General features: G+C 61.1%; 5 protein-coding genes across 5 annotated transcripts; 2 read left to right on the top strand and 3 right to left on the bottom strand.

The window, feature by feature from the left end:
• Window positions 1-9,259: 9,259 nt before the first annotated feature.
• Window positions 9,260-10,484, bottom strand: VTJ83DRAFT_2484 (uncharacterized protein; the record flags this gene model as incomplete). The annotated part of the gene is made up of 2 exons (XM_071008759.1): window positions 9,260-9,853; window positions 9,906-10,484. 2 exons carry the CDS (start codon window positions 10,482-10,484, stop codon window positions 9,260-9,262), a joined length of 1,173 nt encoding a protein of 390 aa, XP_070869024.1.
• Window positions 10,485-13,662: 3,178 nt separating this feature from the next.
• VTJ83DRAFT_2483 (uncharacterized protein) lies at window positions 13,663-16,357 on the bottom strand (the record flags this gene model as incomplete). Its single annotated transcript, XM_071008758.1, has 2 exons — window positions 13,663-13,723; window positions 13,800-16,357. 2 exons carry the CDS (start codon window positions 16,355-16,357, stop codon window positions 13,663-13,665), a joined length of 2,619 nt encoding a protein of 872 aa, XP_070869023.1.
• Window positions 16,358-17,710: 1,353 nt separating this feature from the next.
• Window positions 17,711-18,981, top strand: VTJ83DRAFT_2482 (uncharacterized protein; the record flags this gene model as incomplete). Its single annotated transcript, XM_071008757.1, has 2 exons — window positions 17,711-17,769; window positions 17,841-18,981. The coding sequence occupies 2 exons, from the start codon at window positions 17,711-17,713 to the stop codon at window positions 18,979-18,981; spliced, it is 1,200 nt and encodes a 399-aa protein (XP_070869022.1).
• A 753-nt stretch (window positions 18,982-19,734) lies between these two features.
• On the top strand, window positions 19,735-20,694 carry VTJ83DRAFT_2481 (uncharacterized protein; the record flags this gene model as incomplete). The annotated part of the gene is made up of 2 exons (XM_071008756.1): window positions 19,735-19,919; window positions 20,058-20,694. 2 exons carry the CDS (start codon window positions 19,735-19,737, stop codon window positions 20,692-20,694), a joined length of 822 nt encoding a protein of 273 aa, XP_070869021.1.
• Window positions 20,695-20,848: 154 nt separating this feature from the next.
• Window positions 20,849-23,560, bottom strand: VTJ83DRAFT_2480 (uncharacterized protein; the record flags this gene model as incomplete). Its single annotated transcript, XM_071008755.1, has 1 exon — window positions 20,849-23,560. The coding sequence occupies one exon, from the start codon at window positions 23,558-23,560 to the stop codon at window positions 20,849-20,851; it is 2,712 nt and encodes a 903-aa protein (XP_070869020.1).
• Between the last annotated feature and the right edge of the window lie 3,979 nt (window positions 23,561-27,539).

The following is a 27,539-nucleotide window of genomic DNA, read 5'->3' as shown; positions in this document are numbered from 1 at the left end:
GGCACGCCAGATGGAGCAGCAGGTGGTTGTTGTTGTTGTTGCGTTTGAAGATTATCTTGTGTGCGTGGCTTTGCGTGGCTTTGCGTGGGCAGATTTACTCAGTAATACGCAGTAATACAGGATCCATGGAATCCATGGGCGGATGCTTCTCGCTTGGCTCAGGTGTAATGGGGAGAACTTTTTTTCTCTCAAAGTCCGCCCATTGCAAATCGCCAGGGGGTTCCAGGTTCCAAGCTCTCAAGCGCTTTCCTCACCTGCCTGCCATGGATGAAACCTGGAGACGCTACCTAGCACTGAAAGTCTGGAAGTCGGTCGACCATTGCGGTTGACGCGAATGTACTGTGTAAAAGCGGCGTTCCCATGGGTGGCTTCCTGCGGGCTCCATCCATCCCCTGGTCACGGCAGTTGGGGCCAATCAGAAGGGTTCCAAGTTCGAGCGGAACGGGGCTCGTCTCCACTCCTACCACTTCCCCACAACCTCACCTTCACTTGTCCCGGGCGAACAACCACAAAGACAAGTCGTGGCATGAATTGAACGACAAAATTTCAAGCTCCTCTCGGCTCCAATCTTCATCTCCTTTCCCGTGCTTCTCAAGAGAATACACTGCGCTACCTGTGCCGTGCTTGTATTACTTCCCTATCTTTTTTCCCGCTTGGATCTCTGATGTTTCCACCGACAGGCCTTGCGCCCGGCGCCCAGGCAGGCCGATGGGAAGTCTGGGCCGGGCTGTTGTTTGGTTCATCCAATTTACCTCCCTTTCTTCTTCCTCGTCTGGATAGGTAGGTACTCACCGAGGACCGTGTCACGCGAGCCATCCATCGGCTTTATGCCTCAGATGAACCGCAAGGGACGGTCTCGACAGAGCTGGTGCGCGCAGCTCCTAGGGGCATGCTGTGCAGGGGCCTGTACCTACAATCTTGTCAAGGCCCCGGGCATGCGCTTGGCTGCATGCTCTTCTGCAAACGCGCTGCTCCTTTTCTTCGTCGACCACGATCCAGCCCATCCAGGATCTCCATCCCCTCCCTCTCTCGGCGGAAAGCTGCCGACTCGGGTCACGCAAGGTTACGTGTGGCGTGGAGTGTTTCTCCCTCCCAAGCATGTGCGCGGCGTCAATGTCGCAGGGTCATCACAGCGGCTTTCTCTCCGAAGGACACCGCCCAACGAGCTTGCGTGGCTTGGCCGGTGCGTTAGGGTCTGACAAGGCAAGCGTGGTTCGCCAACACCCGCGGTTGGATGGATGCAACCCTGGTTCCCGGTTTTCATCTGGAAACCCAGCGGCGGGCAAGAGGTTGAATGCCGCTTAAACTTTGGCTAATCCGCCGCCAACACCGCCAGCACCGCCAGCGTCACGTCAAACCCTATTTCATATGTCAGCTCCCCGGCATCCAAATCCTGTTCCGAGCGAGTTTGCACAAAACCCGGAGCAGCCGGTAAACGAGAGAAATCCACTTCCCGGATTCCTCTTGGATTCGTGGTCGCCTGACCATGAACCATGTGTAACCGCCGATGCCGGCTGGCAGCACCGCTAGATTGGTGCGCATCAACAACGACAATTCTAGCTTGTCATACGAGTTGTCAAGCACAACACAAGGTGGGCGGCCCCGCCTGTTCCCTCCGCTCGCACGGCTTCCATTCCCCATGGATGGCCTGTCCCCCCCCCCCCCAGCGTGTCGACGTCGAAGTTCGGTGCCGAAGCGGTGCCGTGTGCGCCGACACGGCATCCCGTGAGGATCACCAGTGGGAAGAAGCCTTGTGGTTCGTGAGCATCAACACAACGCAGCAGCTCGCCCTTCTTGCAGAAACCCTCAAAGTGGAGCATGATCGTCCCGTCCGGACAGGGGGGAGATTCGGCATCCAGCGCCCAGCGAGGGGCTTGGGTCCTCCGTGTTGACTTGGCCGGAACCACCATCCCGGCTACCATCTCTCCAGGGTCTTGGCAACCAGGGGTGAAATGCGGAGGGAGGGACCCCAGAAACAACGGTCCAACGGTGCGACCTGTCCTTTTCGGGCCAAAGCAGCTGCAAACTCCGATGCGGGAGCCCGCCCGTTAGGCAAGTCGTTCAAGCATCACCCTGCCCTGACAAATCAGGCACACGTTGAAGACGTAGCTACGCCGCTCCTGGGCTCTCTCGCAGGACTCCTACGGCTTGGTAGGTCAAAGCCACGCCTCGCCCAAGACGATGATCAACTGGGTCACAAGCTTGGAAGCGAAGAAACGGGCTGTTTCCAACCCCTTGGGCACGCCGGGGTCCTGGAAGGTTTCTTAACAAGCCGCCTGCCTCCCACGAACCTCGGAGGGACCAGCCTGAGATTCCACAGAATAGTTAATGGCCCCGCTCTGCGCAACAAGGCACAAATGATGGCGGAATGCCAGCGCGGCGACAACACCAAAAGAAAAAAAATCCATAAGCAGCCACAGATGCACTTGTAGGCGCGGAGGAGCTAACAGCGCAATAAATGACTACTCGTATGGTGCTTGCGGGCCCGGGAGTTGCTGGACGCCGAGCACTTAACACAACGAGTTAAGGCTATCAGACCTCCTGCTCTGGTGGGTCTCGAAGCTGCTCAAGACTGCATAGTTCAAGCTCTTAAGCTGTTGTTGCCCAACCAAATAGTTGCCCGCTCGACGACCTGCCAATGAAACAACCACTTGGTACAGCTCAGAGACGGGTCCTTGTTCACGAGGCGGCCACGCTCAACCACGGGCCGGCCAAGCGTACATACCGTGCACATATTGGACCCGCAGCATTCCTTTATATGTGGGCGCATGAGGGGCGGGCACAGAGAGGTGCAAGGCTCTCATGGAGGGAAAATTGTCCGAGTGGCGGAATTGCCTGTGTTCGACGCACCCCGAGTCTGCATGGCCATACCCGGACACTGTCAACAGCACACCACTGCCGACGACCGCGTGGCCTGCTTTCCCCCTAGGTCCGATACGACGGCGCAATATCCAAGCCTCTGTCTGGTCGTTCATTGCTGCACACCGTATGTGTTCTTCCTTGGTGTCACGCGCGGGGGGGTATCTTGACGGTGAGTTGGCGCTCAACCCAGCCAGACGCCCGGCCACCGATCGCCCATCTGTTTCGCGCATTGACTGGTAGATTGCCAGCCGTACGCTTTACGGTACGGTACTCATCGGGCAAGGCGTGCTACTGAAAGCCACAGGACGGTCAAGTTTGGACCGGCAGGCGAAACTTCCCCGCGCAAATGCAATACAACGTAACCAGCCAGTGGCTGAGCGTGCGCCGTACACCAAGATCCCGGCTCGCATGCCGGGCTGCTTCGGGCAAGTCTTTCCAGATCGCTCCCTGCTCTGCTGGCCCGGGAGAAGCACGGCCTTGCTGAGGTGTCTGACTGGCTGACTGGCTTACTAGCTGACTGGCTGAGGGTCCCTGGGGTATATCAACCATGCTGGTGATGATCTGAACCCCCGTGGAAAGCAATTCTTGCAGAGCATGGCCCCCTGGCAATGCTGTCGAGAACGCACGACCGATCTCGGGCCCCAGTGGCCCCGACGAAGGCAGCGAAGGCCGGGAGCGAGCTTGCCGGTTCACATCCAACAGACTGTCGCTCCCAGGCTCTCCGGACGCAACTCGTTACCATCTGGGACTTGTCCGCGGCTAGGAGGGAGGGCCGCCACCACCGCGACCGCTACCGCCGGTCGCGATGATTGTTATAAAGCCCGCCCACAGCCCCTCACACTCTGCTGCTGCCAACAAGCTCGTTCCCGTGCGGGCCATGGCTAGCTTTGGGGGCCGGGGAAGACCAAGAGCCGAGAGGTTGCGTTGCAGAATTCTATCCGGCTGCATGCGACAGCACAAGAACTTGAAACTGCGGCTAATTCTTCCCCAGATCTCAACCACGAAGCGAAGCGGTTCCCCGCGTAATCCATTTGACGGCGGGGAGGGGAGGAGGACTTGTCGAAATGCTCGGCTGTAGATCACGGAAGCCCTCATGTCAATCGCCCAAAGCCACACATACTGACTTGTACATACATACACGCACACACACACACACACACACACTAACATATATATATACCTATATATACGCATACACAACGCACACACACACGTACACACCACAGAACCACCAAAAATATCGGGGCCTTTCATGTCACAGCTCGCATCCGTCCCATCTTTTCTTCGCATGGACTCCCCATCCTCGTCAGCGTGTTCCATGAAAAAAAAAAAAAAAGAAAAGAAAAAAAGAAATGGGAAGATGGCGGACCACTGCCTCCCTCTCCGGAGTGTGGTACGCGCGTCTTTCCGCCGTGCCGTGTGGTCGGTCGGTTGATCGGCCGACTCATCTGCTGTTCGCTTCACTTCTCCCCAGGTTTGGGCTCCCCAACAAGGCTGACCGGCAGACGCAACGAAAAAGAAAGTAAGAAATGTGGGGAAGAAAGCAAAGGCCCGTTCGGCGTGCCATCCGCGTTCCGATAGACGAGGCAGAACGAGAGATTGTGCGTGGGTTGTGAGAGGGTCGAAATCCGGGTAAAATGAAGCGTCTCGCCAGATCCGGACGTCCCTTTCATATAACGGTTGCCGTTCCTGGCCATCCACGGAATACCTTTTCGGCTTCATATCGGGGATTTGAGCGCCTGGCGAGCCAATGGCCCGCTGCCGCGCGCCGCTGTGGGCTGCTGGAAGTGAGAGGCCCTCCGGGTTCCGGGGAACACAAACATGATGGCAAGCACTAATAAGCCGTAGGTGCTGCGCACTGCAATATGTCTTTATGTAGGGTGTCCTGCGGCGTACAGTTAGCCGCATTCGCCGAGACGGCCTTCGGAAAGTTTGTGAGTCTCGCTTCCGCATCTCACTGCATTGCCTTCATCTCGTGTTGTCGCGGTCCTGGTGGCTCGAACCGGGAACGAGCTGCTTTCCACTGGTCAACGGCCCCGGATAGATGCGGGGGATGAAATAAGGCTCCTTTGCCGCTTATTTTTCCTCCGGTCGGATTTGAGAACGAAGGAAGCCGATGAAGAGGAGAGAGAGAGAGAGAGAGAGAGAGGGAGGGGGGGTTCTGCAATGCTGCGTGTTCTTCCGTGCCGCACATTGTGTGGATACGGAAGACGGGATCAACTTTTGTAACTGCCTCTTCCATGTCTGACGGAACCGGGTTCACGACAGTGCCGTCGTCTCATCAATGTCATGGCCGGAGCCCGGCCAGCGGACGCTACCATCGGAGGAGAGAGAGCACAGTTCCGCTTTCCGGCAAGGGAGCTGAAGCGCTCGAGCTTGGCCAGACCTCTGCCCGCTGTCTGCTTGATGCACCGATCGGATCGACGACCAACTGCCGCGACTGAGATCCCGGTCGTCCACCGCAAAAGGCCCTTGTCCGCTTTGCCTACCGACCACTTCATCCGTAGAGGGTACCTAGGTAGGTAGACGACGCAATACGGCCAGCTGATCCCTTCAGATACCAGAAGGACCTTGTTGCAATGCCGCGTCCACTCACCCGTCCGTCAGCGGGTTTTCCCACAGCCAGCCGGCCAGCCGGCCACCTAGGGAGCCGTCCGACCGTACCGACCGCTCATCCGCTCCGGGCTTCCTCAACAGGCCAACAGAACGAAGCCACGTTCTTTAACAAGACGCGGGGAAAGGGAGCTACGTCGAGTGTGGCGCAAGCGTGATGGTTCACAACCAGGCACCGGTTATTGCTGGCTGCCCCTTGGGGGGGGGGGGGGGGGGGCGGTGATTTTGGCAACATTCTACGAGGAGTAGGCTCTTTAAGTCCTTTTGAGAGGAGGCTGGGCGCCACTCCCAGACAAGCAGAGGGTCTTGGACAGACACATACATATATACGCACAAACATAAAGTGTGATCATCCCGGAAAAATCCATGGCGAAGGCCAGAGAGCAGAGTGGAAGGGTAAGCGTTACCGCCTCCCTGCGACGACTCCGGACGGGAAGTGCTGTGCCTCTTTGTTCCATTTCTCACCCGGACGGCGGAGAAGAGTGGGAAAGGGCTGAACCTACAGGAGGGGGGGAAACGGCGTTGCCGTCCCTCTGTGACGGAGAGGCGGGAACCTCTTAGCCGGGACCCGAGAGGGAGGGCATGACGACTTGAGGGAGGGAGGGAGACGGCAACGCTGTTTTTTTCCCGGCCCAGAGACTTGCGGTATTGTTTCCCCGTGTGCTGCTCCGTCCTTTTGTGTGCCAGTTGATGACCGACGGGCATGCTCGTACGCACTTCGTGCCAACGAACGTGGCCATTTGGATCGCGTTGGCGCAACACAAGTCACGGCAGCAAACCGAACCCTTGGTTTGCTGCAGACGTCGTGTGGCTGTGGAGTTGTGTGGTTGTGTGGTTGTCTGGTTGTCTGGTCGGCTTATCTCTCAATGCTCGTAGCCAGTCGATACGAGGACCAGAGAAACAGGCAAAGAAGCAAGGCACAGTCTTGTCCAGCAAGGGAGCGATTTCCCTGACTTGTGGGCTGTTCGAAACAGCACGCTGGCGTGAAGTGACAGGGTCAAAGACAACCGTCGTCGGACGGTTCCTTGCGGTAGGGACCTATGAGTGACGTTGAATGGAAAGATGGATGGATGGATGGATGGATGAACAGAAAGGCTCAGACAAGACCCAGGTCGTGCGTATCCCCCCGCGTCCAGCGGTCCAGCGGTCCACGACAACGCCCCGGCGGCTGTCCTTCTCAGATCCTTGCGCGCAAGGCTGGACGACAGCAGCGCTTGCTCTGCGGCGCCACGCGATGCAAACCTTCCGCCGAAGAGCTGCGTCCATCGAGTTGTACCTTCGGATGGTTGGCTTGCCGGTAACTGGAGACGCTTGGTGCCATGTCCTGCATACGTACCGCCCCCCCGGGCTCTCTCTTCTGGGTTGGTGGATGGGATCGGATGAGATACCCCCACCCAAAGACAACGTCATGCCGGGATGGATGCGATTGGAGGTTGGAACTCGACAACGCCGAATTGTCCGAGGAGTGCTTGAGTATACCGGCAGCTATTGTAGCTTTTCCTTCTCTTGATGTAGTTGTTGTTATCCTCCTGGGGTGAGTGAAGCGCCGATTCCAGGGTCACACGATGAGGAGCTATAGCTCTCGTTCAGCTCCGTTGCGTGCTATCTAGCAATACGACCTGTTTTGACGTTGTTTGGCACGATGATGCGGTCCGGGGGACGAAGAGAGGAGCTTAGGGGTACCGTGTTGTGTTCTGTTGGCGACGTGGAGGTTTCACGCCGGAGATGGCCGTATGTCGTCTGTAGACTTCACCTGGGATTCCGGGATGACATCGACAGCAGGCAGGGTTCGATGCTGCTCCAAAAAGTCATAGAAAGAAAGCAAAACACTCGGTGGCTTGGAGAGGGCTGTCCGTTCCCATGCTCGATGGAGATGCGAGCACATGAGCGATCCCCAGGTAGAACTGCCAGCGTCTGGAGACAACTGTCTGGCGACAGGGTATGTTTGTTGTCTTAGACATTGTTGGGTCGATACGCTGCTGGGATGGCATCTCCATCCCAGAGATTGCTTTCGTAAGCCTGGGCTCAAACTTTCATTACGATGGGCATTCATCGTTCTCCAGCATGCCACCGTAGGAGTGTGAACCTAGGGGTATCCTCATTGCCATCCAGGAATGTTGTCGCGAACACCGAAGGCCGCCTCTGCGCAATGTACAACTGTCTCGCATGCTAGATGATACTTGGTTTCCCCTGTTCTGTTCCTGGGAGAAGCAACTCTCGGGTACCAGCCTCTCTTACTACTATGTGAAGATGTGAGGTTGGGGTATCGGGTGGTCAGGAAACTCGAGCCGTAGTCGAAATCAACCAGAGATCAAAGGAAGTCGGCTCGAACAAAGCCATCATCTGCGCAGTGTCAAAGTTTTCCTCCAGGCCGGAGGTCGCTGGAAAGATCCCGCCCGAGAGAACCTATATAACCCGCTCTTGCGACTATCGATTCCGACGAGGGCCGCGGACCAAGTAGCCCAGCGGTTCCTGGCTGCGGTCCTTGTCCGGGTGTGCCCAAGCGGTACCGCCTCCTCTGAGGGCTCGCGTTCGACTCCCAGTTGGGGCGCCCGCCTGGGAATTTTGGGGGAACACGCGGTAACCGTGCTGTCTCCCCGACAGCAGGAGGTCTGCGCGAGCTCCTCCCGTCAGCCCCCAACCATCCGCGAACCGAAGTAAACTCCCCTCTCCCAAGGGGGGGGGGGGGGTTTCGTAGCCGGCTACCTGTCTCTCGCCGGGGGAGATGGCTAGCCGGTGAGCTTTTGCCATCTTGATCAAAGAGATTGGTTGTCAACGTCCTCTCCAGACCCGAACTCTTCAACATCCAGACGGATGAACAACAAAGACAAAGCGGCAGCAAATTATTTCAAACGACAGACCTCTTCATGTGGTGACGTATACAACAAGCCGGCTTAAATCACCGAAGCTTCCAGCCATTGTAAAGAAGGTGTGGCAACCGGCGACGAAGCCGGCGCTGGAGATTTCCATCCAGATCTGCAGTCAAGACGCTCAAAGAAACCAGAGCTCAAGCAACACCACGAGGGAAACGTTCCGCAGACGACGGTAAATTGCACAACCTTTTGTGTATCAATTTTCCCAAGCAACATCGCTCGTGGACACCCGTTCGTGGAGGACCGGAAAGTAAACAAACCCCTGAATCTTGTCCATGCCAAGGCTCACGACAAACACCGCCAGATCAGCAGCCAAGGGCAACCCGCTTCGCCAACTTCGGTTTCCTCGAAGGCGAGAGGGGAGCCAATCCATGGAAAGCCAATGATGCCAGCACACGCGAAGCAAGAGACATTGGTTGCTCGATTTCAAAGCGATCTGCCGCCCCACCACAGTAACTCTTGAATCTCGATACATGTTTTTCCTCTCCTTTGCTCCTCCTTAACCCCCGTCGTCCCACCACCCCTTTTACTCCGCCGGCCAGTCACATTACCCGCTATAGTTCGTCACGGCAGAGCTGCTGCTGCTGCTGCTGTACCACGAGGACAACAGAAGCTCTCCTCCTACGCCAGAGTCTTCAAGAAGAGTCAAAGAAGGAAGCCAGGGAGAAAACCCACCCCAAAAAAAAAGGAAAAAACCCACCGGACCCCTAAACACCGTACCTCCGAATCCATAACTCATCCAAAAAAGGAAAAGAGAGGAAATACAAAGGATAAGAAGGGAAAAAGAAAAGAAAAGGGGGGAGAGGGGGAGGAATAACCGTGAAAAGAACCCAAAAAGTACTTGTCCTGTCATGCCACATTAACCCATAACCAAAACCCCCACCACCCCAAGCTCGCCCTCACCACTTCTATCACATTACCGCCGCCCACCCGGCCGCAGCCGCCACCATCCACAGCAGCAACGCGCCCATTGCCGGCACCGCGGCGGCCGACGGAACCACCACGTCGGCCAAGGTCTCGTTCGTGAACCCCCGGCCGCAAATCGTATTCACCTGCTTCGCCGCGTCCATGTACGTGTTGGCGATGTACTGCCGCCGATCGGCCGTCGCGGCCTGGTACAAGGCCATGGTCTGCTTCAGGCAGTAGTTGCACTCCGGGACCGTGGTTCCGGGCAACGTCCTGTTGAGCGGCAGGTAGTAGACGTACGTGCCGCTCGGGTTGGAGACGTTGGTGACCGCTTTCGCGTAGCAGTACGCGCCTGTGTCCGGGTCGCGCAGGCATCCCGCGGCATAGACGGGGGCGTAGGCGCGCAGGGTCTTGTACGTGTCCAGGACGATCTGGAGGCCGCGGTCAAACTCGGCGCCGCAGTTTTCGGCGAGCAAAAGGTCGTCGGCGAGCAGGGAGAGGTATTCGTTGCAGGTGGCGGGGTTGGCGGCGCAGGTGGCGTCCAGGGTGCGCGTGATGCTCACCATGGAGCGTTGGGCCTCGAAGAAGGATTGGGAGAGCTGGCGGGAGGGTTAGTGACAAGGCGCGGCGGCCGGGGGGGGGACGACGTACGTCAAGGAGCATGGAGAGTGGGTAGCACTGCTGGAAGGTGGGGTCGTTGAGGAAGGACTTGATGAACTTTTGGCAGGGCGGCTCCCCTCCGTTGGGGTCCGGGGTGAAGTCGGAGAACAAGCTGTCGAGGATGCTTGGGAGCGGGTTCGCCGAGGCGGCGGTGGTGCTTGGGCTGGCCCGCCCGGTCGAGGTCGCACCTAGGGAGAAGGTGGTGGTCACCGAGGCGCTGGTGCTGCTGCTTCCGCTGCTCGTGGACGTCGGCTTGGAGGACTCGGAGGACGAGGAAGACTCGGTGTCGTCGGCTCTCTTCTCCACGGGCCGGCCCTTCTGTTCCACCTGGAGGGGCGCCCACCTTCCGCCGCCGCCGAAAGGTTGCCTGTAGTCGGGAACCAGAGCACGCGGGCTGGCGGCGGCTGCCAGGACATGCGACACGAAGCAGACGGCGATGGTGAGGAGCACGGCCCATGATGTCGGCGTCCGTGTGCGTATTGTTGGCGATACTTGGCGAGCGGTTGGCGGCGAGGGGCGGGCGGGTGCGGATGCGGGTGCAACCTCGCGCCGTGCAACGGGCGGCGGCATGGTGTTTGGTGTTTCGGGTTGGGGTAACGAGTGACTGGGGGATATCCCGATTGCCCGGGTCAGGCCGACAGATCGGTGCCTCGTGGGCAGGAGGCCGGGAGGCTTGGGACCTGCGTCTTGTCGATTTGAGATGTTGTAAGAGGTCCGGTTCCTTTTTTGGTGACGCAAGATCTTTCCCCTGCTGTATCAAGCAAGCGCTGGCGCAGCGCAGCGTTTTATCGGACGGTCACGACACGCTGCTGGCAGTCCCGTCTCTTTGGAACCCTCTCGTAGCGTCGGCACAGTCGAGCTGGGGTCTTGTTCACAACCACGGATTGGCCGCTATAGGCAGAGCGGGTAAATATCAACAAAATCAACAAGTGCCGGGCGATCGACAGGTACGCCAATGGGACGGTGTCCGTGTCAGAGCCGACCAATTTGCGCGGTCATGCGAACGCCAATGACGGGCGGTTTTCGATTCGATTCGCTTCGACTTGGCGTCGGAAGCCTGGGGGGGGAATGAGAGGAACAGGACGAAAAAGCCGACGACGACGATGAGGAGGATTCTGGATGAAGGAACGAAAAAGAAAGCGAGTGAGCGACGTTGATGTGCTTTGAACTTTGGCCGCGGCGTCCTTGGGAGAGGGAAACGTGGAAAAACGAAGGCAGCACGCACGCCGCAACCGTCCTTCCAAGGTTGGTCTAACTCACTACTTGAGTGTGGTCATGCCAGGCAATAACCCCATGATGAGCTGTGCTGCGGCGCAAGCCACGATCGGAGAGGTCGAGGTCTAGACCAGAGGGAACGAACAGGGGCAGCTGACATGGGGGGGGGAAGACCGACAGGGGCTGGGCCTGCGGCTGCAGAATACCCAGGATCCACTATTGCGTCGCCAGTTCCTCTTCTGGAACATGACCGCGCAGCGCAGCGAGAGAGAGCAAAAGAGAGAAAGCTTGCTTTCCACTAACGTTGGCTAGCGTGTTGATGCTCCACTGCTTTCAACCGTTTTTCTTCTCATTCTCCTTCCTGGATCTGGTTCCTCCCTTCCACTTTGTACATACTATAAGTACATTACATCTCTGTAGGTATGTACGCAGTAGTCAGTCCAAAATAAGACTCGGAGCGCGGCCTTCTTTGTCGGACGAACCGCCGAGAGTAACTGCCCGGATGGCGTGCATGCGCCGGCCGACGGGCCAGAAAAACAAGCGGTCTGGCAAATGCAGGTACAGATTGGCAACGAAAAAAAAGCCACCGGAGATGGCAGCCGGGCCGAAGGGCCTCCCATCTTTTCACAACGAACGCCATGCTCCACCTCCCGTGGTGTACATACTGTGTAGTTACCGTAGTTGCTTGTACATACCGTACGGAAAGTTACCGGTTCGGAAGGAGCCCCCAGAAGTCAGAGACAATGGAAAAACAGCGCGGCGGGCGAGGGGTGAGACCAAAACACCCCACACGACGAGGCCGCGCCAAGTCTGCACCGGCCTGCCGACGAAAAAGCTTCGACGAGCATAAGCGAAATGAGGCTGAACGTGCCCTCGAGGTCTGGATCTTTCCCCGGCGCCTAGGCCGATCCATGGGTTCGAGATTTCCTGGCAGCCGTTCATTCGCCGTTCCCTCTTTTTTTTCTTTTCCCTTTTTTTTTTTTTTACACCAATGCAGAGACCCTCAGCAGAGCCAGCCAGTCCCTGGGCGTTAGTTAAATGGATGGCGGATCCGACCGAGCCATGGCCATCTCCTCCGATGCCCTGGCATGAATCCGATCACTAGTTAAAATTGCATCCCAGATGCCCATCTTTTCTGGATGCAGAAAAGCAGGCAATCTTGGTTACGCAGCAGTACATACACACTGCGCTAGTGTAACGTTGTATGTACTAGTTACGCAGTATACGCACCAGCCTCTTGCTTTCGCCAGCAAGCAAGCAGCACATGAGTTGCCGTGCTGTACACAGAACCAAGAAAACAATTGGACAGTTTCCGACTCTCTCTCACTGTTATTGCTTTCTCTCCCTCTCCCACTCTCTCATCTCTCTCATGGTCCAGCAACGACACGATCCAGCACTTCGTGGTGGATCTCTTTCCAATCCATGTGGATGGAACGTGCCGCAAGGGGAAGAGCCGATGGAAGTGGGGTCGACGATGGACCTAGCGAGATGGGAGAAGACTTGGGGCATTGACGATTCCCGGCCATCGCCCGTGTATTGACTCCACTCTTGACGACTCGGGTAACACCATTGTTGAATCGATGCCACCATTGAATTCTCGACATGGTATGATGGGAGGGGCAGTTGAGCATTCACGTGTTGTTGTTGTTGTTGTTGTTGCTGCTACTGATGGACTCAAAGACCTTGAAGTCAATAGCGCAGATCTATGTACTCAGCCGAGGTACCTTGGGCCGGTTTTGTTGTTGTTAGTATTAGGAGCGAAGTAGGTGGGTGGTGAGTTATTGGGTGTGTCCCGGCCTTGGCCACCAACCCTCGTTGATATCACTTATCCCATCATCAATGCACACACTGGATGAGTGGATCACCAGAGGAATCCAGTGACATACAGACGGATCCAGGAGAGGTGAATCATTGTATTTTAGCTCGAGGAATAGTTAATGATTATTATTATCTCGCCGGAACTGGCGCCGGAGCTGGCGTCTTCACTAATATTGACATCCGACATCACCACTACGTAAAGAACCGGAGCTTGATAGGTGTTGGTTCGAGTCAAGTGCTTGTAGACTCGGATTTCGCCGCCCCAAGATGTGTCTCGTTACGGTCCTTGACGGTGTGTCTACCCTAGGCACCTACTCTGTCTATCTTGCCTTCTGACTTGGAAGAACTGCCTGTCCTTTTGCTGCGATGGACGGCTACGCGGGTTGTGTGTGTGTGTGTGTGTGTGTGTGTGTGTGTGTGTGTGTGTGTGTGTGTGTGTACTCTGTATGTGTGCGTGCGTGTGTGTGTGTATGTGTGTGAAAAGCTCATGACAATCATCCTACATCTCTCCAATCCCAACCTCAGAAACCAATAAGCCTGGTTCAACACGAGGAGACAATCAACGCCCTGTCCTCCCTATCCTTTGTATACATAACCTGGATGCGCTCCATTTCCTATACGCCGTAAATCATGAAGAAGAAACGAAAAAAGCCTCTCTCCCGAAACCTCCCAACAGCAGCCCGTCGTGTCGTAGTGTGCTGGATGCACCATAAAATTACGCCAGGTAAGTGTACGTTCCATCGTCGTCCTTTTCGAGATAATCCTTCTCGATCAACCTAGACAACAGGCCAGTCAGTCAGTCATCTTTCCAACTTCCAACCCATCTAGAACAAAACGAGAAAAAAAACTCACTTGTCAATGTTGGCCTTGATCTCGGCCGCTTCCACCGCCCCCCTCTTCCTCGTCTGATTAATCACCTCGGCGACCAGCTGGGCGTGCGCCATGGTCTTTCGGCTCTTCATGATGCGCACGATGGCGGCCTGCGTCTCGAACTGCCGGTCCGCCGCCACCCGCTCGTGCGTCGAGCGGTTCTCGTCGCGCGTCTCGCGCAGCTGGATCTGGTTGATCTTGACGCGGAACCGCGGGTCTGTGAAGGCGCGGTTGACGCGGAACGTGTCGGTCGGCGCCACGTCGCGCGACTTGGGGTACTTTGTCAGGACGCGCGCCTTGCCGCAGGCCAGCGACTGCAGGGTGCGGTCCAGCTCGGCGCCCTGCAGGCCCGTCGAGTGCGAAATTTGCTCGTACGACAGCACGCCCGCCGTCTGGTTGTCCCTCTCCCCGGACCCCTCGGCCGGCTCCACGTCGTTGAAGAGCATGAGCACGGCGGCCTGGGGCGCGCTGACGAGCAGCTCCTTGGGGCCCCGGTCGAAGCGGGCGCGGAGGACGCAGTGGGCCATGTTGTGCATCCACGTCAGGCGGCGGCCCGTGTGCTTGGACTTGTAGTAGGCGTCGAAGCGGTTGATGGGGTCGAGCACCTCGCGCGGCAGCTGCACGCGAACGTCGGGGAAGGTGGGCCAGGCGGCGGCCGACAAGATGTTGACCGTCAGGTCGATGTCGCTGCCGCGGCTTTCCCCCTCGCGGCCCGTGCCGGCCAGCCACTCGCGGTACGACGCCATCTCCTCCTTGGCCAGCTCCTGGTCCCTGAACATCTGCTCGAGGTTGTGGGTGAAGCTGGCGCCGCACTCGACCTTGAGCTTGGCGAGCATGCTGCGCTCGGCGTCCTGGCTGGCGCTGCGGCCCAGCAGCAGGCGGCGCGCCAGGTCGCGCTTGTAAAAGGCCTCGAATACGTCCTTGCCGTCAACGAAGCGGAACAGCTCGAGGGCCAGGTCCAGCTGGCGGTCCAGCTCGGCGTCCTCGTCGCCCGTGCTCGCCACGCCGCTGCGCTCGGCCTCGGCGCGCTCCTTGACGCCCGACCGGAGCGACTCGGGCAGCGTCTTGAGGCCGCCGCGGAGCAGCATGTCAATGTGCTTGGCGATGAGCTCGCCGACGCGCGAGGTGCCCGTGTTCCACGACGAGGCGGCGCCGCCCTGCTTGTCGTTGATGAAGTGGCTGAAGGACTCGCGCAGCGAGAAGGAGAAGACGTCGTCGCGGCCGAAGGCGTCGCGGATGACCACGTCGAGAGCGCGGCGCAGCTCGAGCAGGCGGACCACCATCTCGTCGACGCGGCTGGCGTCCCCCACGATGGCGGCGCCGGCGTCGCGGATGTAGCGCTCCCAGGGGCCCTTGAGGCGCTTCTGCAGGCCTGACAGCTTGAGCATGTCGTAGAGGGCGCGCATGGACTCGACGTCCTGGTCAGCCAGCAGCTTGGCGACGCTGCCGCCGTCGAGGAGCTTGTCGGCGTACTGCTTGACGAGCACCTGGTGGGCGTCGGCCAGCAGCTGGCGCTTGGTGGTGCTCTCGAAGTTGAACGCGTCGCAGCGGGTCATCTCGCTGTCGAGCTGGCGGGCGACGGCGGCGATGTACTCCTTGAGCCCGCAGGCGGAGCTGACCTCGGTGGCGAAGCGCTCAAAGTAGGCGTGCGAGTCGGCCAGGAAGGCAGGCTCGAACAAGCGGCCGTAGACGCCGCAAATTCGCAGGACGGACACGGACTCGCGGAGCACCGCGTCGTCGGCTCGCTCGTCGGCGGAGCGGGCGTAGTTGACCTGGCGGCATATGGCCCGCAGCACCACCTGGGCGTGGTCGGCCAGCGAGGGCGTCTTGGAGGAGGATGAGCCAAACGCGGCCTTCTTAAACTGAGCGATGGCCATCTCGTTGATGCCTTGCTTCCCCTTGCCGCCCTCCCCGCCGCCCTGCAGCATGAGGTACGAGCGGTCCAGATAGCTGTACAGGCCGCGGACCACGAGCATCTTTTCGCTCCACACCTTCCACGCCTTGAGAACCTCGCGGAGCAGCCTATCCCCCTCCTCGTCCATAGGTTCGCTATGGGGGTCGGCGCTGGCCATGGTGGTGGCGGTCGTGGTGGTGGTGCTGCTGCTACGGCTGCCGCTGCTGCGGAACCTGGCAAAGATGCCGCCAAACATGTCGGGACCGCTCAGCCACTCCTCGCAGCGGCGGCGCAGGCGCTCGGCCAGGGCGGCAGCGTCGCCCTTGCGGCAGATGTCCTCGACGCCGCGGTATAGGCGCTCCATGGGCTGGACGACAGGGCGGCCATCGAAGATGCAGGCGAGGGCGGCGTCCAGGTCGGTGTAGATGCGGTCGTAGTACGTGTCCACCGAGCTGGCATCCGACTTGGCGGCGGTGGCGGGCCGGAGGTTCTTGATGACGAGCTTCCTCGCCACGAGGTGCGGTTGGAGGGCGGAGCGGGGCTGTTGGGTTTGCGGCGGGTGCGTCCGCGCGGTGGCAAGCACGGTGGACGGGCCCGTGAGGTCGATGACCTCGGGCCCCTTGGAGGGGAGCTTTGGCGGAGGCATGTTCGGAGGGAGGTAGTGTTCGGAGCGCGGGCGCTTGCGATCGGGCTCGTGGCGGGGGGTGGTAGCGGCGGAGGATTTGGAGGCGAAGGCGGGGCGGGCCGCGGTTTGGTCGGAATCCGAGTCGACGCGCGGACGCCGTCGCGGAGTCGACGGCGGAGCAAACGGAGAATCCACGGCTGGCGATGTGTTGGGGTGGGCAGCGAGGGATGGGGGGTGGTGGGCGGGAGGAGGCATGAAGAGGGTGGGACGCAGCGGATTTGATGGATTGCGGTCCAGCAAAGGTCCAGTCACTGTACAAGTATTATGGTAGGTATGACAGCAAGTTCCAGCTGCGGGTCCCGGGTCGTTTGTTCTTTTGGCTGGGGTTGGCTGGTGGGCGAGAGGAGACAGCAACGTTTGGTTTCGGATCGCCGAGCTAGCCCATGGACGATACAAAAAAAAAAAAGATGGAATTAAGATGCACCAAACAACAAATTCTCGTTCACAGTTCACGTGGGTTTGCTGGTTTCTTTCTCGATTTGTACCATGTCTGGCATCGCTGCACCGGAGCGGAAGGTAAGAGACGAGAGAGAGGGATAGCGTACCTACTGTGTAGATCCGAAGCTGCCCAAGTGGACGGAGTGTAGAGACGCTTGGCGGGTGGGTACAAGCGGACGTCCCGGGCTTATCGATAACAAAGCCCTTGAAGGTGGCATGGAGGCTTGGAAGTTTGTCGCTGCTGCTGTCTACTGTGTAGTTAGTTACTGCGTATGCATGAATCCCGCATCCCATTGAGCAGTACACAGTATGTACAAGCAGTACGACAAACCTGACAACAATTGATGTTTTTTTTTTTTTTTTTTTTTTTTGCATGTGTGTGTGGAAATTGAATAGCATCTCATTTAAGCCTTTCTCTCTCTCTCTTTCTCAATTCGTCTCCAATTGCTTACGCAGAAAGAAAAACATGATTATCGGGGTACATACTGCGTAGACGGAGAGCGGTACGTAGCCTCTGCTTGCCCATTGCGTCATGCATCTCGAGGTCAGGTCCTCGTTATCGCTCTGTTATCAGCTTCAGAGCTCCACAAAATTTCTGCTCCCGGCTCCGCGGGTTCGCCACCGAACGAAACCTTCGACTCTTGCTGGACCTTTTGAGGAACAGAAGGGGATGGAGTTGGGTGAACCTCGTGGCCTGGCATGACTCGTGTTCATTTGTCGCCCGTGCCATTGACCCCCCAAAATCAACGCAACCGCTTCGCCTGACCTGCATCAGGTCCCTACTCCTCTCGCATCCCAGCTGGCCGAGGCTGCATCAAAGCAGCTTCTCGCCGTCCCTTTCGTCGTTCCTCTGCGAGCCCTCACCGTCGCCTCGCCATGATACCTCCCACCCAGCACCTGAACCTCGACGTCGAGGCCATCTCCGGCATTTGCGGGTACGCTGACAATGCTTTCCCCCCGCCCTCCCAGGCTCGGCTAACCCCTCCTGTTTTCTCTTCCCCCCCAGATCCATCTCCATCGCCTGCTGGGTCGTTGTCTTCTCCCCGCAAATCATTGAAAACTTTCGCCGCGGCAGCGCCGAAGGCTTGTCGATCCAATTCGTCATTGTTTGGCTGCTTGGCGATGTCTTCAACATCCTCGGCGCCGTCCTTCAGGGCGTCCTGCCCACCATGATCATCCTTGCCATCTACTACACCATCGCCGACCTGGTTCTGCTTGCCCAGTGCTTCTACTACCGCGGCTTCACCCTCAGCGATGACGTCCCCGCCCTGCCGCCGCCGCCGCCGCCGCCGCCGTCCCTTCCCAAGGCCAAGCAGCGCAACGGGAACCCGGCGAAACACGGAAACGGAGCCGCCGCCGGTGCCGGCGCCGCGGATGAGCGTACCGCCCTCCTTTCCAACGCCGACCCGGCCTCGGACGCCGCCTACTGCTCCTTCGGCGACCGCGAGCGCCGCGGGTCGTGGGTGTCGCACCTCTCGCCTGCTGTGCCGTTTGTGAACGAAGACGTCGACGTCGCCCCGCCGCCGCCGCCGGCCACCTGGCTGCAGGCCGTGGCCTTCAACAGCCTGGCCGTCTTGATGGTGTGCGCCGCGGGAATTGCCGGCTGGTGGCTTAGCCGCACCTACGGACGAGGCATAGGCGGCGGGGAGGATGCGCCGGAGCAGCCGCCCCCGCCGCAGGCCCCCATCGAGCTCAGCACCATGGGCCAGGTCTTTGGCTGGCTCTGCGCCGCCCTCTATCTGGGCTCGCGCCTGCCCCAGCTGCTGCTCAACTGGCGCCGCAAGTCCACCGAGGGCGTGTCGATCCTGTTTTTTCTGTTTGCCTGCCTCGGCAACCTGACCTACGTGCTGTCCATCTTGGCCTTCGAGCCCCGCTGCGAAGCCAACGGTGACGACGGCTGCCGCCCGGGCGAAGCGGCCCGAATCTACTGGCAGTACATGCTCATCAACCTGTCATGGCTGGCGGGCAGCGCAGGCACGCTGCTGCTGGACATGGGCATCTTTGTGCAATTTTTCATGTATTCTAGGAGGGACGAGGCGTGGTGCAGCAGCAGCAGCAGCAGCAGCGACATCGAGATCGGCGATGAAGAGGAGGCGGACCCGTGGGATCAAAGGCCGGTCTTGGAAAGGAACAATCCTGGGTTTTAAAGGAAAACAGAAAAAAACAAAAAAATAAAAAACAAAAAGGATTCTCGGACGGGATTGGGTTCTATAGGTATATATTTGGCATGGGCAGCATAGGTATGTTTGGTCGTTACAGGCGTCAGGAGGTATGGGTTTCTTTTCGGGTGTGTTTTGGATACCTCATAGCGGTACACCATGGCATGTAAAAAAGACCCCCTCACGGGACGTAACCTGGCAGAAAGGCGGGTTTCGATCCGTCCATGATGATGACAAAAGATAGCAAAAGAGTTTGGATGTCCGGCACATCGGATCCCCCCCCCCCTCCCCGCGACAACAAACCAACCTGGGGAACTCAGCGCCAAGACACCGGCGTCAACGCTTCCCCATATTCTCCCCCTGGTAGCGCGGCGGGTGTTCCGCGGCTGGGCTGTCAAAGAAGACTGGATGGATGCGGGGAGCCGAGGTCCGCCCAGGGGTGTGGAGTTCCTGGGGGGGCTCTCGTTGGTGTTTGTTTGGGGATCCTACCGCAGTATAGTACAGAGCAGGGAAGTTGACAGCCGAGGAGGGTGACATTGCGCCCGGCTGACGGTGTTAGTGGTTCGGGGCTCACGTATAAACTTCAACGTCAGCTCCTCCTCGTCTTCCATGTCCCGGGCTATCGACTCCCTGTCTTGTCGCCCAGGAATCCAGCCAGGAGGGAAATTGATCGCTCGGCGAGGTAGCACCGCTTTCACCCTGCCACATCTTGCCCGTAATTGCCCATAGCGATCCGTCGCCATGGCCTCTCCCATCAAGATCGAATACCGCGGCCGCGTCGCCGTCGTCACCATCAACAACCCCAAGAAGCTCGGCGCTCTCAACTCGGCAGGCTACTACGACCTCGCCCAAGCCCTGCGCGAGATCGCCACTCACGATGAGGTGTACATCACCCTTTTGATCGGCACGGGCCGTTTCTTCTCCGCGTAAGCCATCCTATCACCCAGCCTTTCAGACAAGAAGCAGCAGTGAACCCTCTCCCCTTTCTCTCTCCCCCTTGAGACCTTCAGAGATGATGTATTGACAGACATGTCCCCTCCCCTCCCCGTCGCCCCCATAAAAAGCGGCGCCGACGTCACCCTCTCCCGCGACACGCCCAACAACCAAACCCCCGCCGAGCTCCGCAAGGCGCTGCTGGCGAGCTTCGTCGCCAACAACCTCAACGCCGCCAACGCCTTTTACACGCACCCCAAGATCCTGGTCGTCGGCCTCAACGGGCCCGTCATCGGCCTGTCGGCCGCCCTGGTGGCCTGCGCCGACTTCATCTACGCGGCGCCGCACGCCTTCCTGCTCACGCCCTTTGCCTCGCTGGGCCTGGTGGCCGAGGGCGCCGCCTCGCGCGCGCTGGTGCAGCGCCTCGGCCCCGCGCGGGCCAACGAGGCGCTCATCATGAGCAAGCGCATCACCTGCGACGAGCTGCTCGCCGCCGGGTTCCTCAACAAGGTGTTCGCCGAGGTGAAGGAGGGCGAGGACGACAAGTTCCGGCAGCTCGTGCTGCGCGAGATCGACGAGCGGCTGGGCGAGCACCTGGTCGGGGACAGCCTGCTGGGCATCAAGAAGCTCATTCGCAAGCCCGAGAGGGACATCCTGGACGCGTCCAACGTGGCCGAGGTGTTTGCCGGGTGGGACAGGTTCGCGAGCGGCGTGCCGCAGGAGGAGTTTAGGAAGATTGCCACGGGGCAAAAGAGGCATAAGCTCTGAGCGGCGAGCAGAGAAATTCTAGAGGGTAGAAATGATATGCTTTCATGCACATGCCCTTTTTTTTTTCGTCACATCACACCTTTGTTGTTGGATTATGGAATGGATGCATACGAGGTGCCCAGATTCCCTGAGACATGTTTCATCCCCCTCCCCTTCAAGTCACCAACAGCCCAAACAACAAGCTCGTCCGCTTGAAGTAACCCTGGGATGCCTCGACCATCCTCGCCTTGGCGGCCGCGTCCAGGCCCGACCTCTCGCCGACCGACTCCTCCAGCTCCTTGAGCGAGTCCTGATGCGGTCCCAGGAAGGACCGGAGGTAGTAGATATCCATGAGCCACTGGATGAGCAGGTCGCGATGCTGTTCCGAGCTCGCGGCGCCGGCCACCTCCTGCTTCTCGCTTCCCTTCTCCGCCGCCTCTTCGTCTCCTCCCGTCTTGGCCTCGTTTTCGTTCTCGCCCTCGCCCTCCGCAGGGCTGCTCTCCCGGCTGCCGGTCGCCGGCTTGGTGGCCTCCTCCTCCCCCTCCAACGCGCCCACCGCCGCCAACCACACCTCGCCAACCTGCCGGCCGATCCGCTGCTTCAAGACGCCCACGGCGGCGGGGCTCCACAAATCGCCGCCCGCATCGGCCATCGCGGTCGCGAGGCTCCGCAGGAACCGGAACATGCCCGCCGACGGCGACCCCGGCAGCGGCGGGTCGCCCTCCCACAGGGCCCTCCCCACCACCGTCTTCCGCGGAAGCACCTCGGTGGCCAGCTCGTCCAGCGGCGCAACGGCGACCGTCTCGGCCACCGCCTCGTGGAGCTCCGGCACCACCTGGAGGCCGAACCCGCGCACGGCCTCGACGTCGGGCAGGCGGGCGCGCACGTCGCGGAGCAGGCGCGCCAGGTACATGGCGATGGCGCCGCGGTTGGGGCCCTGACGTCGCGCCTCCCACAGCCGCGTCAGCTGCTCGTCGAGCCGCGCAAAAGCGTCGACGAGCAGGCGGCTCAGGCGCTCGGCCAGGGCCTGCGGGTCGTCCTTGGACAGCAGGCGCTGGCGCTCCTCGAGGGCGTCCTCGTCCTCGATCTCGTCGGCGTCCACGTCCCAGCGCTGGCGGCGGAGCTGGTCGGCCACCTGGCCGACGTCGTCGACGACGCGGAACCACGACGCGTAGCTCGCGACGGCCTTGGCGACGGCGTCGCTGCGGCCGTGCAGGCGCAGCACCACGTCGTGGGTGAAGCGGGCCGCGCCGTGCAAGAGGTCCGTGTCGAGCGACGCCACGTCCCAGAGGCCGAGGCGGCGGTCCGTCACGTCCTCGCGCCAGGCGTCGAGGGTGGCGGCCACCTCGGAGCCGACGAGGCGGAGCTTGGCGACCTTGGCCTCGACCACGCGCAGCATGTGCTTCTGGGTGGCGCCGCGGAGCCGGTCGAGCAACTCGGACGGGTCAAACCCGCGGGCCTTGCCGCCCTCGGCGATCCACAGGCGCAGGACGCTGGTGCGCAGCTCGACGATGGCCTTGAGCTCGACCATGCCCTGCAGCGTGGCTTCGAGGCCGCGGAGCAGCACCTCGCCGCCTCGCTCCGCCCAGCTCGAGAGCTTTTCTCGGGCGTACGGCCCGTCCAGGTCGTCGTGCCGGATGAAGGGCGTGTAGAACTGGATCTCGTCGCCGCACCAGCGGCCGTAGACGTCGAGGCGCAGGCCCTCCATGTCGCGCAGCGAGGGGCTCTCCAGCAGCCGTTTCTCCTTGAGGGCGGCCAGCGCCTCGCCCAGCCGATGCGGCACAAGCGTCTGCACGTCCACCAGCGTCTTGGCGTACAGGCCCAGCGCGCGCAGCACGTCCCGGGGGTTCCTCGCGGGCCCGCCGGCGCGGCTGGCGTTGCCATCGTTGTCGTCGTCATCATCATCGTCGTCGCCGTCGTCATCATCATCATTGTCGTCCGCCTCGAGGGCCAGGGAGATGGCCTGGGCACGCACCTGCAGAAAGTGCGCCAGCACGTCGCGCGCCCCGGAGCTCGTGGCCAAGCTGTACGCGGCCAGGGCGCCGAGCACGTCGCCGCGCGACATGGCCTTGTCGCTGCCGCTGCGCAGGACGGCGTCGATGGCTCGCATGAGCCGGCCGCGGTGCGCCGTCTCGAGGCTCCGTCTCGCCGTCTCGACCGCCGCCGTTGCTGCCGTTGCTGCCGTGGGTGTTGTCGTCGTCGTCGTCACTATCGGCCCGTCCTGACCCTTGCCCTTCCCGTTCTCTTTGCTTTCCAAGCTCTTCACAAGCAACCGTCCGAGCACGTACAGCCGGGCGGCCAGCACCAATCTGTTCCCCCTTCCTTCGGCCTTTCTCAGCTCCTCCCTTCCAAGCACCTGCCGCAGCGCAAGCAGCACCGCCTCCAACAAGGCCCTCCTTGCCGCTTCGCCCAATCCCACGTCCAACCCCGCCACCGAGCAAGAAGCAACGGGCCCGTACCTCCCTGAGCCCGCAAACGTCCTCAGCCCTTTGGCCTTGGCCGCGACGACGCCGGCGCCGCAGCGAGCGCCCATGCGCCCGAGGGTAGGCAGCAGCTCGGCGTCGAGGTCGTCGCGCATGGCGACGATGGCGTCGGCGGTGCCGAGCAGCTCGCGGTACGAGGTGCCGACGCGGGTGCGCAGGGCGGCCGAGACGTCGGCGATGCGGGCGTGCAGGGCGCCGTGGATGGCGCGGATCTGCGGGAGGGTGTAGGGCCCGTGCGGGGCGTGGGCGTGGGCGGGATGCTGGTGGTGCTTTGTGAGCTTGGCGGGGCCGGGGGCCGGGGATGCGGCCGAGGAAGACGACGACGGGTCGGGCGCCGCCGTCGAGAAGAGGGAGGCCGAGGAGGGGATGGAGGCGAGGTCGAGGTTGGGCGGGAGGGTGGCCATGGTGGGCGGCGGTGTATGTGTTTGGTGGCGTAGGGTGTAGGGAAATGTTTAGGAGTGTGCTGCTGCTGCTGCTGCTGCTTCTGCTATTTCTTAAGCTTTCGTCGTTGTCGTCGTCGTCGTCGTCGTCGTCGACGTGGTCGTCCACGTTCCTGCAGGTGCCTGCCTCTCTCTTCCTTGCTTTCCCCCACCCAGTGGCCGTCAAAAGGAATGCGAAGCTCTCTAGGAGGATGTCCGGCAAGCCATTGGAGATGAAGGTACACACACACACTATCTCGTTGTTGTCGTTGGGGTTTTGTTGGAGTGTATGAGCACACCGAGCAGTTGGCGTGGTGTGCTTTGGTGGTGGGAGGTGGGAGGTGGGTTGGTTTGGAGGTTGAGGCCATGTTCCTTGGATCGTCGAGCAGCTGCCAGGGTTGCCGAGAAGCTCCATAACCCTGACCCTAACCCGCAGATCAATAGCCCCCACTCTCGGGCTGCCCTCCCGAAGCGGAGCCCCACCGCCACTGCCCCACCGCCCCATCGCCCCACATGCGCCTGACGAATGTGGAAAGCTGAAAAACAAGGGTGGCCCGTGCTTCTCCCCCCGGTTACCCGGCAACGCCCGCTTGTTGGGTTTGCGAAGGGGATTGGTCGCAGCGCTTGTTAGTGAGCTGCAAGGCCAGCACACACCGCACGGCGGACGGCCGCCTTGGCTGATTTTTTGTTCTTTGTTCTTCTGACAGACCAACTGCTCCGCCGAGGGAGCAGCAGGATGATGGAATCTCAATCCTGCTCAGTGCTGGCTTTTTCAAGACGGTATTGACATTGAATGGCCGGTTGACTCGGACTATGCGAGACCAATCTCACCATTCCGTACCCGACTAACAAGCAAGACCCGCTCCCCGCCCCCGACTTTTGGGTTGGACGAGCCCCGCCATTCTTCAGGTCCTCAAGGTTGTCGTCCTCCCACCGACACGCTCCCGGCTTGACCACCCCATCCCGGCCCTCCGACGCACACCACATTCCAGCCATCCCAGCCTAGCAGTCCCCGGTCCTTCTGAGCTGCCGGCCGTTCGCCTCATTGCCCTTCGTTTCGGTCGTCGCCCGTCCGGGCTCCATCGGCCCCGGGCATCGTCGTCCACCATGGCGCCCGCCGACCAGTTCTCCCCTCCGGGGACGAGCTCGTACTCGTCCGACACCATGTCGGTCGGCGATGGCACCTGGGACTTTACCAAGAACACCTTTCTCCTGCCCAACCTCGCAGGGCTGAACTTTGAGACAATGCGCTACAATGGTATGTATGCCATGCGATCCGACGGGGCTATCGCCCGACGACACCGCCGACTAATCTCGCATGTCCCTCCCTAGGCATGGGCAATCGCTTCTCTTCCGTAGCGCAGTATCACTCCATGATCCTGGCCCACGGCGTCCTCGCCGCCATCACCTTCCTCTTCCTCGTCCCCGGCGCCGTGTTCCTCACCCGCTTCTACACCGCCCGCCCCGGCACCGCCGTCCGCTTGCACGTCTACTTCCAGATCCTCACCGTTGGCTTCACCACCATCCTCTTCATCCTCGGCTTCATCGCCGTCGGCCCGCCCCGCAACCTGACGAACCCGCACCACGGCATCGGCGTCGCCATCTACGTCCTCGTCCTCGTCCAGGCCGTCGGCGGCCGCCTCATCCTGCGGCTCGCCGGACGGCGCTCGTTCCGGCTGCACGTGCACCGCTGGCTGGGCCGGGCCACCGCCCTGCTGGGCATCGCCCAGGTGCCCCTCGGCCTCACCTTGTACGGCTCGCCCAAGCCCTTGTTCATCCTGTACGCCGTGTGGATGGGCCTCTTGCTCATCCTCTACTTCATCCTCGACTACCGCGACGAGCGCTACCGGGACTACGACCGGGGCCGCGAGCCGAGCCGCTATGACGACGAGAGCAGCCGCGTGACCAAGAAGTCGGGCGGCATGATGAAGTGGCTCGGTCCGCTCGCCGCCGGCGTGGGCGCGGCCGCCCTGCTGCGCGGCCGCAACAAGGACAAGGACACGGAACGCGGCTTCAGCCGCAGCCCGAGCCCGTCCAACGTGACCCGCCGCACCCGCGAGCCGACCGTCATCTCGTCGCGCCGCGCCTCCGACAGCTACTACTACGACGAGAAATCCACCATCCCGCCGCGGCGCGGAGGGGGCGGCGGCGGCGCCGAGGCCGGCGGAGGGTTCATGAACAAGCTCTTCGCCGCCGGAGCCGGCCTGGGCGCAGGCGCCGTCTTCTCCAAGATCATCAGCCGCCGGGACAGCAAGTACCGCGACGAGTACTCGGCCGTCTCGACCGAGACCCCCCGCCGCCCGTCCCGCCGGTACCCCGCCCGCAGCGAGTTTACCGAGAGCGAGTTCACCGACTACACCGAGGACGTCCGGAGGAACCCGAGCCGTCGCGATGCCGATTCATCCGTCATGGGCCCGTCCCGGCCGCCCCCGAGCCGGGGCAACACGGCCACGACGCCGCGGCGCTCGCACACGGGAACCTCGAGGATCACCAGCACCATGGACGCCTCCGAGTACTCGTCGTACGTGAGCCCGTCGCAGATGTCCCCCGTGGAGCAGCGCAAGACCAGCGGCGCCGGCAAGGGGTTCCTGGCCGGCATGGGCCTGGGCTTCTTGGCCAAGCTGGGCCTGGGGGGCAAAAGCAAGGACGAGGACCGGAGGAGGGAGGAAGAGGACGACCGACGCTCCGGCCGGCGCAGCTCGAGGTACACGGGCGATGGCTACTCGAGCCCGTCGCGCCGCGAGTCGTCGCGGAGGAGGCGCATCCGCCGGTCCCGCCCGCCGCCGTCCGACTTCACCTCGGCCGCCGAAACGTCCGTCTTCTCGGAAGAATCCTCCATCGAGCCGCGCGGAGTCCCGCCCTACGACCCCAGCTACCCCCGCCCGCCGGCCCAAGGGACCGCCCCTCCTCCCATCCCGCCCGCCGGCACCATGCCGGGAGGCAACCAGCGACCCTCGCGCTACGACGCCAACGACCCGATCAAGATGCCCCCCATGCCGCCGGACCTTCACAGCGCCTCGGAAGCCGACACGTACCAGTCCCCCACCCGCCACCGCAGCACCCGCCGCCAAGATCCAGCCGCCGCCGCCGCCGCCGCCACCGCCAGCGCCCTCGCCCTCGCCGCCGAGGAGAAGCAAGAACGCGCCCGCGAGCACGCCGCGGCGGCGGCCGCCGCTCCCGGCGCCCCCGTCAGCGTGCGCCTGCGCATCGACGAGCGCGACCGCAACATCACGCTCCGGAAGCTTACCGAGGAGGAAGCCATGCGCGAGCAGCGGCGGAGGGAAAGGGAAAACTCGATCAGCAGCCTCTCGGGCAACGAGACAACCCCGACGCCCGGCGGCGGCAGCGGCGGTAGCCGGGGGACCAGCGCCCGCCGCTACCGTCGCGACTCGGTCTCGGCCGCCTCGACCAACCTCCGCCGCTCTGACACCGCCTCGGCCGAGGCGCGCCCAGGAGGAGGAGGAGGAGGAGCCGGCAGCGACTCGCCGCAGCATTACCCTCCCCCCTCCACGATCCCCGGTAGCAGCGCCCCCGGAGGCGGCGGCGGGCCCCCAACGGACTCATACCTGGGCACGGAGCCGCTGTCGCCGCCGAACCCGGCGTTTGCGAGGCTCAGCGGCGGCGGGCCGGGAGGGGCCGGCAAGGATCCCGCGGGCGGGACGGTGTCGTCGCTGAACAGCCCCGGGGGCTCGTTCAGCAGCATGCCGTTTACGGACCAAGACGCGGCGGAGAGGAGGCGCAGGAGGAGAGCGGAGAGGAGGGATGCGAGCAGGCAAGGGACGTCGGTGGACTTTTCGTGACGTGATGGGTATGAGTTGACGTCTTGATTGCTTATTTTTTGCTCCTCTGTTACTTTTTCTTTTTCTATCTTCTTGCCTTCTACTGGCATGATGATGTGATGTGATGGATGGATGGACGAATGGAAGAGGCGGGCTATATTGTGTTGTGTTATGGTTTGTTTCTT

Source organism: Remersonia thermophila, chromosome 2 (assembly GCF_042764415.1).
Source record: "Remersonia thermophila strain ATCC 22073 chromosome 2, whole genome shotgun sequence".
Lineage (NCBI taxonomy): Eukaryota > Fungi > Ascomycota > Sordariomycetes > Sordariales > Chaetomiaceae > Remersonia > Remersonia thermophila.
Note: the sequence above shows the minus strand (reverse complement) of the source record. Positions and strands in the feature narration are given on the sequence as shown.